The sequence below is a fragment of the Notechis scutatus genome, chromosome 5, assembly GCF_049901735.1.
Source record: "Notechis scutatus isolate UNSWTSFEM ecotype Mainland chromosome 5, rNotScu1.2, whole genome shotgun sequence".
Classification (NCBI taxonomy): Eukaryota; Metazoa; Chordata; class Lepidosauria; order Squamata; family Elapidae; genus Notechis; species Notechis scutatus.
The window spans coordinates 93,365,923-93,384,190 of NC_142013.1; the positions used below are offsets into that span (position 1 = coordinate 93,365,923).

Sequence of the window (18,268 nt, forward strand, 5' to 3'; positions counted from 1 at the left end):
CCTGTTAATTCTAGTATCTGGGAAATCTACTTTTTCACCTGAAGTGAAGGAGATTTGATCCTTTGATTCAAAATCCAGCATCAGAATCTTATTTTAGATAATTTCTTCTTAGTGGTTAGTGTTCCATGTAGATCAAGGAGACCAAGTTCAAGTTCCCACTCAATCATGGGACCAGTTATTATTTTGTCAGCGAAATCTGCCGTTCAAGGTTGTTGTGTGAATAAAATGAGGAGAGACTATCATATACACCATGTTAAACTCTTACAGAAAATGTATAAATGTAATAACTAAAATATAAAAGAATACCACAGACAATGTTTGTGTATGTATTTGCTTTAATTAAGATGCAAAATCTGAACAGAAAGGGTAGATTTCACCAATTGTTTAGCATCTGTATTTGGGGAGTCAATTCCTGGTATAAAGTTCTAAATCCACTAAGACTTTGGTTTGTTTGTTTGCTTTGCAGGGATATTTTCAATTAAAAGCCAACCCAGGGTCTTGGATTTTGAGATTACGTGAAGGAAGATCTGAAGAAATTTACGAAATATTTCAGTAAGACATAATTAGAGTCTAAGAGTTATAAATATAAAACATATTTTATGTTGACTTGAAGATAAACTAGAGGGAATGCAGAGAAATAGTTTGAAGTCAGCAGCAGAAAATGCTGTTCATTTTGCAACCTCAAAGTTGGCATTTTGGACTAATTTGATTTGCTCTGCATTTTCTCCTTTTACTGAGGTTTCCTAAATGTTTGTAACTTAGACATGACCCTTTTTTGCTCCATTTTCTGTTTCGCCATTTCATTTCAGGAAGGAATTTCAGTATTTAGCACAGCTGTACTACAGCTCTTGATAATAGCCAACTTGGCCAATGGTGGGGAATGCTGTTAGGTTAGGCAACATCAGAAGTTTACAGCTTTTCTGTTTAGTTTGAAGACAAGTCTAGAATGCAAGCCAGGTTGGCCAGGAGCTGCCATGGCTGAGACAACTCCCAACAGTCCAGCCTACAAGGCTGATAATCAGGAATACAAGAAGTTGTACTTCAGCAGCCTCTGGAGTATCCTATGACCAAACTTCATAGCAAAGTTGAGAATCAAAATGTAAATATAAATGGATTTCATTGGAGTGGAAGGCACCTTCGAGGTCTTTTAGACCAACCCTTTGCCCAAACAGTTGTCTAATCTTTCCTTGAAACCTCCAGCAATGGAGAACCCACAAGTCTGGTGATCAACCTGTTCCTCTTCACCACAAATATATATCTTATACCGATAAATTACATCACAGGCCATAAAAATCTGACTCTGCCCCCAAGCATTGGGCTAGGATGGGGCCTGAGTTAGTAGTCAGGCAACTGGCAGGAAGGGCTGTTCTATTTTTATTCTTGTTTTTTATTGGTTGCTGTAAGTCATCTATGTTCACTATGGGAAATAGGTTGCCTTATAAGCTGAATAAATAAATAAAACCAGAACCTTTTTAAAAGTTAAGAGCAAGATAAGCTAAAATGGGAGTGGTCGTAAAATTGCTTATTTGTCATGGCTTAGGTTTGTAAAAGTTGACTGTTTTTAAGTCAAAATTTAGGTTCTCTCTTTTTAAAGCTACTGTGTTATTTGGCTTGTTTTGCAGGTAATTTTATAGTTATCTGGTACAGTATAAGCTGTATGTGCTCTGGTCTAGGTCTGAAATGAAGATGTATGTGTGTGTAAGTTTTATGTGTATGAACACCCTCATATTACCTCTTCCCTTCTTTCTCTCTCCTCACACAAATAAACCTAACAAAGATACACACACATAACCATAACAAAGTACAGATTACAGCCAAGTGCTTGGTGAGACTCCAACATGTAAGCATTTGGTTTGTGGCTTTCATGGGTCAGTCTGACACTAGAAATTCATTTGCTTTTTGCCTTCTATTTTGAAAGTTTTCTTTGTGAAAAACAATGCTCTGTACTTTTAACATTTATGGTGATGTTATTCAGGACAAGATCATAAGTTAGAAGAAGCTGTTAACTAAAATCTTTATGCTGTATTGCTAAGAATGATGGCAGTTCTAAATTTGGAATCATCAGTGACAGGATTTCAATTTGATAACTGTGATTCCCTTGCAACTAAATCTAGAATGTGTCTATTTATGTTAGGCAGCCTCAGCGTTTGAACTAGGAATTCTGCAAATTGGACATAGGTTGCCTTCTCCTTGTATTGTCTTGTGAATCAGCTAATTCCCCCACCTGCATTTTTCAGTGCTGTTTTAAAAATAAGTGAACTGGAAATAGTTTAAAATGGGTTAAAAGCAAACTTTTAGGGGGAATAGTTTGCCATGTTCTATGGTGAATCAGCATTACTTTCCTCAAACCACAGTTTCTTAAATACTTTGCTGTGCTAAAATGAATAGAGGTACAATAATTAATGTACCTTCCCTCTATTTCAGGGTTGTCAAACTTGCAGGCCGGATGTGTCACACGCTGGTCATATGCACCCCTCGGTTTAGCAAAGGGGGAAAAAGTTGTGATATGTCACGTGACAACAATATGACACTGCAAGTTTGACACCCCTGCTCTATTTGTTCTACAGAAGATTACAGATAATCCTTGATTTATGACCACAGCTGAGCTCAAGATTTCTATTGCTAAGTGAGATGGCTGTTAAGTGAGTTTTGTCTGAATTTACAACCTTTCCTGTCACAATTGTTAAGTGCCTCAATGCAGTTGTTAGAAATACAGTTATTAAGTGAATCTGGCTTCCCCATTGACTTTGCTTTAATATTTGGGATTTCTTCAGTTTACGTATTGACATATATCAAATGGACTTCTGCTTATCTTGATTTTATTACTCTCAATATTAGGGAAGGAAGATTGGTTTTTATTGTTAGAGAGGAAGGAATCTCACAAATCAAGCCTATGTAGACAATGCTATTTCCTCCTAGTAGGCAAGAATATGTTTCATTATGAATTGTAAGGTTTAATTGAACATACAGTATATCATCTGCTCAACATGGTTTATTTAGCAGGTAGAAAAATAACTACAGCTATATATTAGTAAATTTGTATGCAATTTACTTTTCTGCATAAAATATAAAGTTATTGGATCAAATCGTTACCAATTACAAGAGAACCTGGAATTACTTTTTTGTTAGAATTATCAGTCTGGCTTCAGCACCCTGAATTTTTCAGTCCTGGATTCTTTCTTTTGAAATGTGTTTAAGAATAATATTCTAGATCTTAAGAAGATTCGTTCTGAAGGCAAAGACTTACTGTAGATACTGATATCATAGATTTTCTAGCAAATTGTCTCAATTGCAAAACATTGTTTGAGTAGAGTCTAGGCTTTGTTTCCCAAATTGATTGAAATGAGTACACTGGAAAACAGGGGTTTTCATTCCCAGCTGAGCAACCTGTTCCATAATTCAAAAAACAATAATTGTTATATCTAATTTTTATTTGCAGATAACTTCCCTTTCTTTCTTCTCTAGGCATGAAGGAACAGATTCTTCTGAAAGTCAAGAAGAAGTTATTGTAGTATTAAATAGTTTTAGAAGCAAAACCATCAGAATCCAGGTACATATGCTGGAAATTTAAGATGAAATGCTTAGATGATTGATAAATTAAGTCAACATTGAATGTAATTAATAATGGAAATTGCTGACCATTTTGTCAGTGGTCATTGACAACATTGTTTGGTTGGATGTGTAGGTACAGAAAAAACCTGACAGTGAAAATGAAGATCTCCTGAATGAAGTAACAACAGAAGAGGAGGAATCCATGGGCAGGTAAACTGGTTGGACTTTACTTGGGTCTAGACAAGAAACTTGATCTGCGAGGAGCATTTCTGGTTTATTATCTCTGTAATATTATTAGATAGGCTCTTGTTCTTCAGGTAAAAAATGATCTTATTCTATGAAGGAAGGAAGCTCTTTCAGTTTTTCTCATTCTGCTTAGCCAAAAAGAAAAACTGGGAAAACCGAAATAAGCAGGAGCCCGGACTTCTCTTGGATATAGAAGATGTAGGATAATGATGATAGTGGTGATGATGGGGAAGCAGGGAAAAAAAAACTACTGCCCAGGTATAGAATAGGTGGTACCTGGCTCAACAACAGTAACTGTGAAAGGGAACTAGGCATCCTGGTGGACCATTACTTAAATATGAGCCACCAGAATGCTGCAGCTGCCAAAAACCCAGTACAAACCCTAGGCTACAACAAAGGAGGCCTAGCATCAAGATCACAAGAAGTGATAAATGATCCTGAGACCTTAGCAGGAATGCAGAGGAAAGAAACAAAGATGAGGAGTCTGAAGGCTATGATGACTAGTTAAGGAAACTCGGTGTATCTAGCCTAACAAACAGAAGGACTGGGGTGAAATGATAGCTGTTTTCCATTACTTGAGGGGCCGTCACAGAAAATGGGGACCGACCTATTCTACAAAGCACCCGGGAGCAGGAAAAGAAGCAACCTGTGGAGGCTCTTTAAAGACAGATTCAATCTGGAACTAAGGAAAAATTTTCTGACAGTGAACACAATTAATCAATTGGAAGAGTTTATCTCCCAGAGTTTTCAAGAAGTGAGTGTACACCCATTTGTCCAGGATGGAATAAGGTCTGCCTCTTGGGCAGGGGGTTGGACTAGAACAGTGGTCCCCAACCTTTTTGTACCAGGGACCAGTTTCACGCAGAAACACTTTTTCAAGGACCGGGGAGGAGTCCGAGTTTGGAGTTTGCTTGCAGCGTTTCATTACCTGACTAGGTAACATCTGATGTTGTTACCTAGTCGGGTAATAAAACGTCTGCCAGCAAACCACCAAGTTCTGGGAGCGCCAATGCCTCCTCATTGCAACCCTGAGCGACAGATATTCTCTTCTATTGGGACATTTAAAACGGAGGGTTTCAGCTGCAGATTCAGGAAGTGCGCCGGGCTGAGGAGCGCCTTCAAAACTGAGCGCTGGGCGGCGGCGGCCCACGGCTGTCTCCACGGCTCAGGACAAGTCCCTGCAGGACGGCTGAGAAGCCCCGCCTCTCGGCCCTGCCTCCCTCAGCCTCATCCCTCAGGTGTCTCCCTCCCTCCCTCCCCTACGGACCAGTACCGGTCCGCGGTCCGGTGGTTGGGGACCCCTGGACTAGAAGACCTCCAAGGTTCATTCCAGCCCAATGCGTCTAGTTTAATCCAGTCCAGCTGGCATTACTTTCAACCACTGAGGTTCTGATTCACAGCTTCTCCTGGGAAGAATATCTCACACTTTGGTAAGGGTTGGTTTCAGGTATTGCTTTGAATTAGGATTTGATTTTGTTTGAATCCCAATAACTATATATTATAAGGATTGTAAATCATAGAGTAGCATAGAAACTTAGATACAGTAAATGCATATATACAGACTTCAAAGACTCTGTTTTGGTCTGAAGAATAAATAGTTTGTGCATCTTATAGTCTTCCTTCTTTTTTTTTCTTCTTCTGATATGATCTTTTTCTTGTTTCAGTAGGGCAAGAGGATCTCTTTTATATGTCTTAAATACAAACTGAATAAAATATTTTTGAAGTTTTACAGGACGAACTTGGGAAGCAGATCTGGAGAAGAAAATGGATGTATTGAATATATTTTCTGTTGCTTCTGGCCACTTATATGAGCGATTTTTAAGGTATCTGAAATATTTGGGTGAAGGGTTTGTTGAGTGATACCAGAGTTGCCTGGCTGTGTATATTTCTATGTACTTTAACCTGATGAAGAATACGTAATATGAAAGATTTGAATATAAGGAACCTGTTTAGTTGTTTCTTTTTTAAAGCAAGATTTGAGTAGTTAAACAGTCTTTTATTGATTTTATTGTTAGTTGAAAAAAAGTTATGCAGGAGCCAATCTGGATTAGTCACCGGGACTAGAGGTTCAGTCTTCCGAGCTTTAGGGCTCATGCTGGAGCCTATTCTCAGGGAAAAAAGTTATTATAAAGTTACTTTTTGTTATCTCCACAAAATAGTGCACGTATTACTCTTGAATGCTATGAATCTCTCAAGGCACACAGGATTGATTATGCTTGTTTTATTATTACTCTTTGTTTTCCAGAGTTATGATGCTTTCAGTTCTACGTCACACAAAGACACCAGTAAAATTTTGGTTTCTGAAAAATTACCTTTCACCTACATTTAAAGTAAGCACATTATTTCATTTTTAAAATCCATTGCAATTTTAATCAAGACAGATCTTGGCTGTTCTAATTGCAAAGCATCAATATCAGTTCTAGCTAATTTAAGCGTATTTTGGGAAAACCAGTTCTGTTTTTTTTTTTCTTACAATAGATTAACTTAAGTAACTTGCAATAATAGTAGTTCTAATTTTGAACTTTTGAAATAGTTTAAAGTTTTGAGATAGTTCTAGTTTTGATCACAAAAGTACTTTGTGCTTATTTCGGTATTTCATACATACATACATACATACATATATACATACATACACACACACACACACACACATACATTTTTATTGGCTAAACGTTAAAAACAATTGAACACAGTGCAACTTTCTTGGCTATCATTTTGCCCATACAAGCTATAGTATAGAAATACATATAACAGTTAATATTCCTTTTTCCCTTATGCTATTAGTATAGTGCTATTGCATATTATTTCTATTTACATTTATCTACAATTATATACATATTTACAACCATTTTTTATACTCATGCATTTGTGTCACAGCATATTTGTCCATTATATTCCATTCTCTTTAGTTTACAAAACTTTACCTTTCATTCCTATAAAGCATCAACCCTTTCTTTCTTTTTCCTTGACTCTAGCCATTGATACATTTTACTCCAGACTTCGTAATAATAGTATTATGAAGTCTGGTATTTTGAATCTCTTAAGCTCTGTTACATCTGTATTGGCCCTATCTAAAACAGAGGTGTACTATATTTTGCTGTTTTAGGCAAAGGATAATTGGCTTTCCTATTTTATGTACAAAGTTTGACTGGAACGATATTGACCCATCATATCTATAGTCTGTTCAGTAGCTTTTCAGATGTTGGACATCATTCAGTCTTTACTGATGTTCTTCTCTCCAGTTTCTGTCATGTTTGATGACTCCTGTTACCTCAGGAAGTTGGCCCTGTCTTAAGTGCCTCACATCTCTCTTACTCCCAACATACCTTTACTCATCCTTGTCAAATTTTAATCAAGCTGTCATTTTTTAAAAAATGCTGACTAGTTAAACGTATACGGAATTGTTGTTAAAGATGATGTATACAGTTTATACGTATTTGAGTTTATGGCCTAATTGCCTTATTGTTTATTGCCTTTGCCTGAAGGAAAAATGCAGCTGCCAATCTGTTCCTTTAATAACTGCTGTTTTGACATGTATATGGATAATATGAAAGGCCATCTGCATCTTACAAAGGAAATGTTGTCATTCATGATTGCTAGTTTGATTATAGATTGTAATCATATGGATTATTTGAGGGACAGAGAAGTTGCAAAAATTAAAATTAAAATCCGTGAAGACAGGAGCTCTGTTCCCAGGAAAAATAAAACAATTCCAGCAGAAAAATAAAACATTTCCTCTGAAAAAATCTTGATCATACTGTTGATTGTTGGAAGAAATATCCTTCTGGGTTCAGTTCCAAGTGGGGAAGAAAAACACTGGAAACTTGGTGACTGCTTGGAAAGATGGTTTATTGGTGGACAGGATGGGTTCCTGAGCAGAAAAAATGGGGAGAGATGCTGAGAGTCCCTAGATTTTATGCCCTCTGTTGGGATTTGAATTTGAGCTTGTATTCTGATTGGTTGTCAGACTCCCATGGGGCCATGCAGGGGCAACTCTGTAGGCTGTGTTGAGTTCCAGGCTTGGTTGAGCCTGGCTGGATGGTGATGTAATGAAAGGGCTTTGGGCAATTCCTATTATAGCTCTACCTGGAGTAGATCTCTGTTATGTAAAATAGACTGGCCCAGGCCAGAGTAATAGTCCATTAGCAAAAGTGGGGGGCTGAGTTTCTGCCTCTGAGTTTCTACTTTTCTTTTTAGGAGAAATATTCTGTCTTTTTAGTATAGCCTAAAATATTTCATTTTCCTAGGAGAGGGGTGGGTTTTAGCTTCCAACAATACAGTACTGCCTTTTTTTTTTTTTTTGCCAAAAGGAGCGTTCACTCATTTCTGACCTCTTCACATTCAATTAATATCCAGGCATGGGAAAACCTAAGTGGGAGAGTGTACATGCATTTTTCATGTGACCTTGACCAACTTGTTGTGCCGGGAACAATGAAAATAAGAGTTTGCTTTGTCTCAATGTCTGTTTTGTAGGCACTTATACCTCATATGGCTAGAGAATATGGCTTTGATTACGAGCTTGTACAATACCAATGGCCTCACTGGCTTCATAAGGAGATAGAAAAACAAAGAATCATCTGGGGTTATAAAATTCTCTTCTTGGATGTTCTCTTCCCATTGGCTGTGGAGAAAATAATATTCGTTGATGCTGATCAGGTAACAAGATGTATTAAAATATGGTGTTTATGACAGTTTTAATTGACCTTGGTTTCCTTTGTCCATGCTTAGTTCTAGATACAGTGCTACCTCGGTACTTGTCCTTAATTGGTTCCAGAAGGTGTGACAAGTACTAAAATACAATGAGTACCAAAACAAACAAACCATGAGTCTTACCACATGACCCTTTGTTTTGGTTGAGAATGACTTCCTGTCTGTCCCTTTTCCTATGTCAGAAATCTTCCCAGCAAGGCTGACTTCCTGTCCGCCCTCTGCGGCTGTCCCCCACTTCCTTTTGCAGCGCCCTTCCTGGCATGGCTGACATTCTGTCTGTTCTCTGCAGCCACCCCCTTCTTTCCTATCACAGCACATCAAGTACCAAACAAGCAAACAAGTACTGGGACAAATTATCAAGTCAAAATGCATTGACTACCAAATTCAAGGGCCAAGTTTTGAAGCAGCGGAGTACTGAAGCACCACCATACTCTGTGCCGTTTCCTATCTTGTGTCATTTGATTCCATCAGTTGGGGAAGTTTGAATGCTTTATTTCTTCATGCATTCAGACTGGGGGAAGTTCAGCTAATTCTGCTCGCTCATTTTTTGCTTCCCAGTCTAACTTACAGTCTTGGAGTTTCCTGGTGATTTCTCAACCTAACCAGTCCCTACTCTGCTTAACTCTTTCAAGGTCAATTAGGAACTAAGACCTAGTGTGGCCTCGAAATTATAAAGTAAGGGTATTCCCCCCCCCCCATGTAATCGTATCAGAAGTTTAAATAGAGATGTAGGTGCTGATTTTACATCCCCAAAGGGTGAAGTATTCCTGGTGGCACAATGTATATAGGCTCATTTATGGAAGTAGATCCCCAATCCTATCCAATTTGCTGTCTCCTGGCATGACAGCTACCAAATGCCTTAGCAGTTTAATCTTTCACTCTATAGCAGCACTTTGATTGGTCAGCACGTTCTTATACACTTTTTAGTAATCAGATAATATGAGGGCTATCCTGTCATACAGCACAGGTATGTTTTGCCACACTCAGTGTTCCCTGATAATGATAATGGCAATACTACTCAGTTTTTGGTACATTTTGGTCAGTAGATCACAAGCATTACTAAACCTGCATTAACAGGGGCATGCTCACACTATTCTGGACAAGCTAGGATTCCTCATCTGAAGACCATCCAGCCAGTGGTGGGATTCAGCCAGTTTGCACCACTTTGGGAGAACTGGTTGTTAAGTTGCTGAGCAGTTTGGTGAACTAGTTGTTGGAAGAAATCGTTAGGGCAGAGAACCTGTTAAATTATTTGAATCCTACCACTGCATCCAACATACTGTTGTTCTCTTCCCACACAGCTGGAAAGATATGCAGCATATGACACACTCTTAGATGCTAATTCATTAATTAATATGTATTAAGTAACATAAACCAATGACCCAACTGAACCTATTTTCAGATATATGGTGGATCATGGAAAATCTATCTTAATGAACAAGATGGGAGATTTAGAAATGTGGAAATTAAATAAATAGCAGTTGTAATAAATAACCATTATAACCAGAAATGTATAGCCCCCTCTTTATTTTCTGCCAATATTTAGATTGTAAGAAGTGATCTGAAAGAACTCCGCGATCTAAATTTAAGAGGCGCACCTTATGGTTACACTCCTTTCTGTGATAGTCGTAAAGAAATGGATGGCTACCGTTTCTGGAAGTCAGGATATTGGGCTTCACACCTTGGGAAAAAGAAGTATCACATCAGGTAGGAAAAGCAGGCAAATCTGTTCCTCTTCTCTCTCCATGTACAAATCAATAGACTTTATCTTTCTGTCAAAAGTTAAGCATGGAAAATCTGACTGAATGGGATTCACTAAAGGACATGTCAAAACAGAGATACCTCATGTCCTTTTTATGTATTTCAACCAGGGATAATAGCAACATTTTGATAATAGCCCATTTTTCAAGGGCATGAAACAAACCCTAATGCATTGTTATATTTTTTTTGTTGTTTTTTTTTTGTTAGTGCTTTATATGTTGTGGACCTGAAGATATTCCGGAAGATTGCTGCAGGCGACAGACTCCGAGGTCAATATCAAGCACTTAGTCAGGATCCAAACAGTTTATCCAACCTAGATCAGGTATGCTGGAATCCATAATATATGCTACCAAGAAAAACCTCTGTTACCCAGGATTTCATCCTGGCTAAAAAAGTGCTGAACTGGCATATTTATAGAGAGCTGCTTGAGAGATGAGTGAAGCCCTCTGTTCAGAGTATCGCAACGTAAATTCAGCGCTTCTTTATAAACATATAAAGTAAATTTTACAATACCAGTTCTAGCTTTCTCCAACATGGAGCAAACTCAAACAGAAGCAGACATGTTACCTGTTCAGAGCAGAACAGCAACTCAACTTCAGCAGAGAAACAGACATCAGTTTCACTTTAGTTCAGCAGGCAAACAAGGCATACAACAGAGGAGAGAAGCAGTTTCATTTTCAATAGACAGACTCAGAGCTTAAGATAGCTTCAGAGCTGCAGAGCTTAATATAGAGCTACACCTAGGCTACATCTAGTTTCAATTTTCAAGCAGTCCTCATTGGCTGACAGTTGCTATGCCTATTCATTGGCTGACCTTATTTTTTATTTATTTATTTATTTATTTGATTTGCCAATTGTTTACAAGATAATAAGCATAAGTGTATACATAGTTGTGAATACATGAAATGGGTACATATAAGAAAAATAAAAGAAGAATAAGAGAAACAATAGGACAGGGACGGTAGGCACGTTGGTGCGCTTATGCACGCCCCCTACAGAGCATGTTACCTTGTTACCATGCTCTATGAATATCCTTGTTACCATGTTCATGAATATACTCTGACAGCCTCATGTTGTTGTGTTTGGATGTCTTAAGACAATGTAGGGATACTGTTAATGTACTGTCTGCCCCAGTTGAGGTTATCTTTAACCTGGCCCTTAACTACTCTAGCCTCTTTTGGGAGATTACTATCTATGATAAGGTTGCCAGTGAAAAGTGTTTCAGAATTCAGGTTTACCATGATAACCTCAAGCCATGGGGTTAAAGAAACATGAATTCTATCTTTAGCCCCACACTTGTATCGCACTAGATTTAGTTTAGCTGCTGTTAATGAAGGAGTTTTCTTCAACTTCGTTACTTGATTATCATGGTCACTCTTTGGTTAATCTTAGACTAATTTTCCAGTATTTGACATATCTTGCTTAGCTTTTGTTTATTATTCTATTAACTTTTATTTTTGTTGCAATTTAATTTTTTTTTTATTCTGGTATTTTTGAGTGAATTTTGTATTGTATTTTTGAGTAAGGCAGAGGTATCGAACTCAAGGCCTGCAGGCTGGATCACCTCCAGGATTATTAGATCTGACCTGCAGGGCTGCCCTGGAAACAGCGAAGAACTGGCCTGCGGTGCCTCTGCCAGCGAAAACAGAGCTTGGAATGGCCGCATGCGCGGCCCTCCCGAGCTCTGTTTTCATTGGCAGAGGGTTGCAGGAGGCTGTCGCAGCCGAAAACTGAGCTCAGGAGCCCATTTTCATTGGTAGAGTGCTTAGGCTACCACAGGCGGCCCTGACACAAATGATGTCAAGCTGGCCAAGATCACTCTGGCAATGCCCCCCCCCGGCCCCCCGAGGTCAAACACAACCCTGATGCAGCCCTCAATGAAATTGAGTTTGACATCCTTGGACTGGGGGGTACATTCAAAAGTAAAGTAAAAAGTAATAAACCAAACTAAGGTAAGGTTATGTGTGATATTTTCATCTCTCTTCCCAAGGAACAGCCAGGGTGCTCTTAAAAGGTTGTATTACAACTTTTGTTCTCCAATATACCTGTATTGTGTGAGCTAGATGGCAATTATAATTCAACCTGCAAGAGGAAATACCACATTGGGCACAATGGACTACATACTGTTTTCCGAATAACAGTTCTAAATCTTACCTTTTTAGGATCTTCCAAATAACATGATTCATCAGGTGCCGATTAAATCGCTCCCTCAAGAATGGCTATGGTGTGAAACTTGGTGCAGCAATGAATCCAAAGCAAAGGCTAAAACCATTGATCTGGTGAGTGGGTGTAAAATGGAGTGGTTAGGAAAATCTGCTATAAGCAGTTTTTCATAGCAGCATTTCCCTCCCCACCCCACTGTCTCATGGAATCCTAATTAGCAGTAATGTAGAGATTTGTGAGTCAAAATTCTGTCTCCATTTTTGTTACATGTAAAAATTAACAGCTGAATCATGGAAATCATGAAATTGTGGTACGTTGTGGGTCCTGCCTGAATTGGCAGCATTAACAGGATTTATCTCTCACAGCAGTGGTGGGATTCAAATTTTTTTACTACCGTTTCTGTGGGCGTGGCTTGGTGGGCCTGGCAGGGGAAGGATACTGTAAAATCTCCAGTCAGAGGCGGTATTTGCCGGTTCTCCTAACTCTCAACATTTCCGCTACCGGTTCTCCAGAACTGGTCAGAACCTGCTGAATACCACCTCTGTCTCAGAGCATCTTGAAGTACTGTTCCATATTTCTGTTCTACTTTATATCTCATAGCTTGGAAGAAGAGAAAAGCCCGATCACACACGGGTTAGCCCATTAACCCATTGCAAAGAGTGCAGTGTCAGGGCTCCAGCAGTTACCACGATTTAAATCATGAGCCGAACTTCCAAAAGTTAAAATATTTATTAGGAGCAAACATGCTGGCACTGCCTGGGTGTAGCCAACTCTGAGACACATCATTGTCACCCTTGACCCTGGTTTTTCCCCAACCCCTGGATGTGTCATAATTCATATTCTCCAATGGGACACATCCATAGCCAAGAGTCATCAATCATGCTCTCCAGTTAGAATTTTGCACGGCAGAAACTTCGGCCACCTAGAAACTATCTTTGAAAACATTTATGGAATGCAAGCTGCCCACTGCTACTCCCCCCTTTCTGTTGGCAACTCTAAAAAGACCATATAAATATTTTATGAGTTGACATATAGGTAGTCCTCGACTTATAACCACATTGAGCCCAGAATTTATGTTGCTAAGTGAGGAATTTGTTAAATGAATTTTGCCCCATTCTACAATTTTCCCTGTCATATTTGTGAAGTGAATCACTGCAGTTGTTAAATTAGTAGCACGGTTGTGAAATGAATGTGGCTTCCCCATTGACTTTGCTTGTCAGAACAAGTGCACCTGTCAAATATATTTACCAATTGTCAAGCATCGGAAGTGAAATCATGCGATCATGAGGATGCTGCAATGGTCTCAAGTGTGAAAAACGGTCTTAAGTCAACTTTCTTCAGTGCTGTTAACTTTGAACGGTCACTAAATGAACTGTTGCAAGTCAAGGACTACCTATACAAGCAGATGCTAATCGAGCAGTAGTTTTGTGGATAGTTTCCATTTTATAACAAAAAGAGGTGATTGTAATATCAAGGGACAGAATGTAAAGCGTCTTATTATTGGCTATTTCCATTTCTCTAGCTAGATTTCTGTTTTATTAATTTAATTATCAAAGATTTATCCCAGGTTCATCTTTTTGCCCTTTGTAAATTGTAGTCCTGATAGTTGGGAGCAAGCCAATCCAAATAAATAAATAAATGAAAATATAAAATAATAATTAAAATAAAAAAATAAAAAATGGGCTGAGGGTTCCTGAGAGCTGGTGACAGATGGTTGTTTTTATAAAAGAAATGCTTTCCAGATGTTTCTGCAGCTTAATAGAGTAGCAGTTGGAAAGCATGACAAGTTCTCTATAAAATATTAATATCTGGTTTTTCCCAGAGTAATTTGCATAATGGTTGTTGGTATGTCAGCATAGTTCCATTGTGCAATAATATTGGAGGCAACAAAAATGGTGCTTACTTTAGAATGGCGGCCCCCCAACCTTTGGGGCACCACAGACCGGTTCCGTGGAGAGAGGTTTTTCCCGTGAACCAGAGGGCTATGTGGTTTCACATGCAGTCTGCAGCCTGTGGATGGGGCTTTGCTTGTTTGCGCGCCCCGGTTTCTGGCATGTCATATCACCAAAATGCTAGAAGTGCAAGGATCTACCAGGTACATTTTACCACATATGGTGGACGTGTAATCACACAAGACAATATTGGAGATTGATAAATGCATGGGTAGAGCAAATGGCGGGAGGACACATTCAATTTAAGCCAGAATTATTCAATTTAAGCCAGAATTAATGACAGAAGGCCACAGCAAAGTACAACATACTTAATAATACATGCATTGACCGCGGCAAGAATGGTTTATGCACAATATTGGAAATATCAAAGTATATCACTGAAAAGAGAAAATAAGGAAAATAATGGCGTGTGCAGAATGCGATTAGACTTTAGAACTTTAGAAATGACAAGGCGGGGGGGGGGGGAATTCAGAATTCTACGATACTTGGAACAAGTTTTATCTGTGGCTGCAAAAAAGAAGGGAAGGTTGGAATAAAAACAGCTAGGATTGGAAGCAAAATATAAATATTGTACCAATAATAGAAATGTTAATGGGTTTGGTTACATCTTTGATATGTATGGCAAAATAACGTCAAAACGGCTGCCCTGTGTTTTGCATTTATAGTTGTAAACAATAAATATATCCTTTCTCAGCTTGTCATTTGGAGCCACTGGTCATGGAAACATTCTTGACTTACCTTAGGATTTTTTACATTCTGGACTAATCTCATCTGGTCCATAGCATGTGACATTTCTGATAATGTAACTAATTTGCAACTCACCCGTTTTCATTTTAATACATGTGTAGTTCTTTTCATGGTGATTTTTCTTTTTTAGTGATAGGGTTTTGTTTTGGACTTTAAATCACAGTAAGCCTCTTTTCTCCCTAAAATATATATACATACATATATATATTTCAGTGCAACAATCCCAAAACTAAGGAACCTAAACTAGAAGCTGCTGTCAGGATTGTTCCTGAATGGACAGATTATGACTCTGAAATACAGAAGCTAATAAATCGTATCAGAAAGGAGAAGACAGACAGGAACCCATCCCATCCAAAAGGTGAGACACGGGAAAAACTTCTGTTGTTCATGAAATTGCCCTGGGAAGAGAAGAGGGTTGATTGGTTTTGTTTATCTGCCTTGAAGAGGTAACATTACATGGAAATCTCCTCTAATGTTGTCTCCATAATCCTATGCAGTTGGTTGGATTCAGAGGGTGGGTACATCCCGAGTGCAGTTCAGCAACCTTATATATTTTTTTAAAAATAGTTTCCTATTTCATTATATTGTAGTGGTGGGATGATAGAAAAAAGAGCGGTGAGAGAATGACTTTTAAGAAAGAGAATACTGGTCATTTTTAATATTGTCTTGCTTTGTAGTAATGTGCATTCAGAATTAATAATATTAAATTCTTTTACAGATGAACTTTAGGAATATTTGTCAATGCCAACCACAGACAGAAAACAAAGACTGCTTTTAATTAATGTAATTGAGATACATTGTATATTTGTGCAATTTTTTTAAAAATGACTTGCACATGGCATGGAACTAACAGACTATAAAAGATGCCCAGTAAATAAAACATATTTGGAAATGATGGTATCTGTGTGCCTTTCTACAGAAAGTAAATGGAACCCTTAATGCAGTATTATATTTAAATTTCAAAATGCTTCCTCTAAGAGCTTCTGAAACATTTCATACTTAACACAGAACTTGAAATCATTTATTAATCTTTTTATTCAGCCTTCCTCATCACTTTCCAAAAATTCTATTTCAGTAAAACCCCTCCCTCTCCTCATCCCGCATACTGTTTTCCCATTATGGAAAAAAAAATATTCACATATATTCACTTTGGTCAAATTTTTCCATCTGCAAAAAGTAAATAACAGAAAAGACAAACTTGTGCTGCAGATTCTGTATTAACTCTCATTATCTAAACTAGAAACGATGAGATAGGGGACAGCTACGGATAATGGGGGTGACATTAGGAACAATCCATTAGCTCAGCATAGTGAAACCCGCCTGGCGTGATAAATAGCAAACTGTGATTATTTTTTTGCAACTTACAAATAGTTTTTTTTAAAAACTTAAACTCATTCATAATATGAGGTTGTGCTCCTTGAACTCAGAGGGATGCAACTTTGTCATAGACTCATAATTGAGGAGTCTGGACCCCTAAATTCAGTTCTGATCTCTTTCAAGATATTTAGATTGTTTGGAAGCTGTGGTTGGTTGTGCAAGGCTTCTATTAACTCAGGTTATCAGGGCTTTACAGGTGGGCCATAAACAACAAGCAACCCTGTCCTTGACTAGGTGAAGGCATTCTAAAATCTGCAAAGACTTCCCATTGATCATGATAACTTATTCTGCCTCAAGCATATTTATAAATATGATTTTAAAGATTCACTGATTCTTCTGGAATGCTCATTGATTTTTCTCCATTATGAGAAATGTCAATTAATGAGGAATCCTGTCTTAGTGTCTTGTGTTTTCTATGATCTTAAAGGATCTTCCTCAATATATTATCTTCCATGGTAGTATTTAACTATCTCAGCCTTGCTGGGCTCACTGATGATCTCGGGAATAAAAAGAAACAAACCTTTTCAGCCCCCAGTACAGGTTAATTAAAAAAAGAACTAGAACTCCTGAGCTCTAATGCCTTTAAACACTGTTTTTGGATTAACTCTCATTTGCCTTTAATCTCTCCTTCAGTTTTGTACTAAAAAACCCTGCTCTTCAGCTTCCAGCTTAAGTCTGCTGGCTAACTCTTAGTTGTAAAGGAGGGTGACACAGAACTGTAGGAACCATTCAGAAAAAGAGACTGGTGTGCACACACCAAAATGTCTATCTGTTTCTTTGAAAGCAGCCATTTCTTTTTCCAATTAGACAAAGTATCCATTTGGAATCAAGTACTGCAACCTCCCACTACAAAATATAGCAAAACAGATAAACTGCTAGCCTGCCACAAAATTATATCAAAAGACAAGTTTATTACTTTGACCACTCTTCTACAGACCACAGCTTCCTGTAAAAGGGCAGACTTGGCAGTAGATCCCCTATATTATCACGTATTAACGTATATTAACGTATATTAACGTATATTAACGGGCAAAGGACTGTACACTTCCAGGAAACATTTACCATTACTTTGGTCTCATTTCTGTTCAATATGAAGAAGACTGGGTTCCAAACATTGTCCCATTAAGAGAGGCAATAATTATTTTGATAATTATATGTAACTGGTTTTGATGAAACATAATTTTAAATTTCAGATTTCAGACATAACAGATGCACACCAATGCCGTCAATTTAATATAAAACCACACTGACACAAAAGAGCTTCCAGATTTCAAAGTAGTAAAGTTTAAAAAGAAATATTAATCTTTGTGGTTGTAAAATATACTGCTTAAGTAAAGTTATTTTGCAAAGACAAAATTCCCATTTTCTTTTCCACATTTGAGCCATTTAATTCCACGGATGCTTTATGGTAGCAATTGAGAACAACTGATTTTTAAATTGCTTCTTTAATTTCCAAAGGAATACATTTTTTTTTTAAATTTCCCCCAAGTCTACTCAAAATCACTAGGAACAACAGCATAATAAAGCAATTACTATTCATTATTTGGCGTAGACACAAATTAAGGCTTGGCACAATTGTTAACTTCAGAATTCATCTTGTCCTATCCCTCCCACCCCCAACACAGTCAAAAAAGCCTCCCCAAAACCTAAACTTCAGGATTTAAAGCAATTAAAACACCTATGTGCTACCGTTGAATACTGTTTAGTATTTCGTTACCTTCAAAAAACACCATAGTTTTCACAGAATCTATTTCCCCTCC

At 37.9% G+C, this 18,268-nt stretch overlaps 1 protein-coding gene across 1 annotated transcript in view; it reads left to right on the forward strand.

Moving 5' to 3' along the window:
* UGGT2 (UDP-glucose glycoprotein glucosyltransferase 2) overlaps positions 1-16,023 on the forward strand; it is a 75,697-nt gene extending 59,674 nt beyond the window's left edge. The window contains 11 exon segments of the mRNA XM_026668978.2: positions 467-552; positions 3,466-3,550; positions 3,686-3,762; positions 5,523-5,621; positions 6,044-6,128; positions 8,272-8,454; positions 10,055-10,215; positions 10,477-10,591; positions 12,432-12,548; positions 15,345-15,489; positions 15,850-16,023. Of these exon segments, the coding sequence (XP_026524763.2) occupies positions 467-552; positions 3,466-3,550; positions 3,686-3,762; positions 5,523-5,621; positions 6,044-6,128; positions 8,272-8,454; positions 10,055-10,215; positions 10,477-10,591; positions 12,432-12,548; positions 15,345-15,489; positions 15,850-15,860 (1,164 nt within the window). The 3' untranslated portion in view covers positions 15,861-16,023.
* Positions 16,024-18,268: the final 2,245 nt, after the last annotated feature.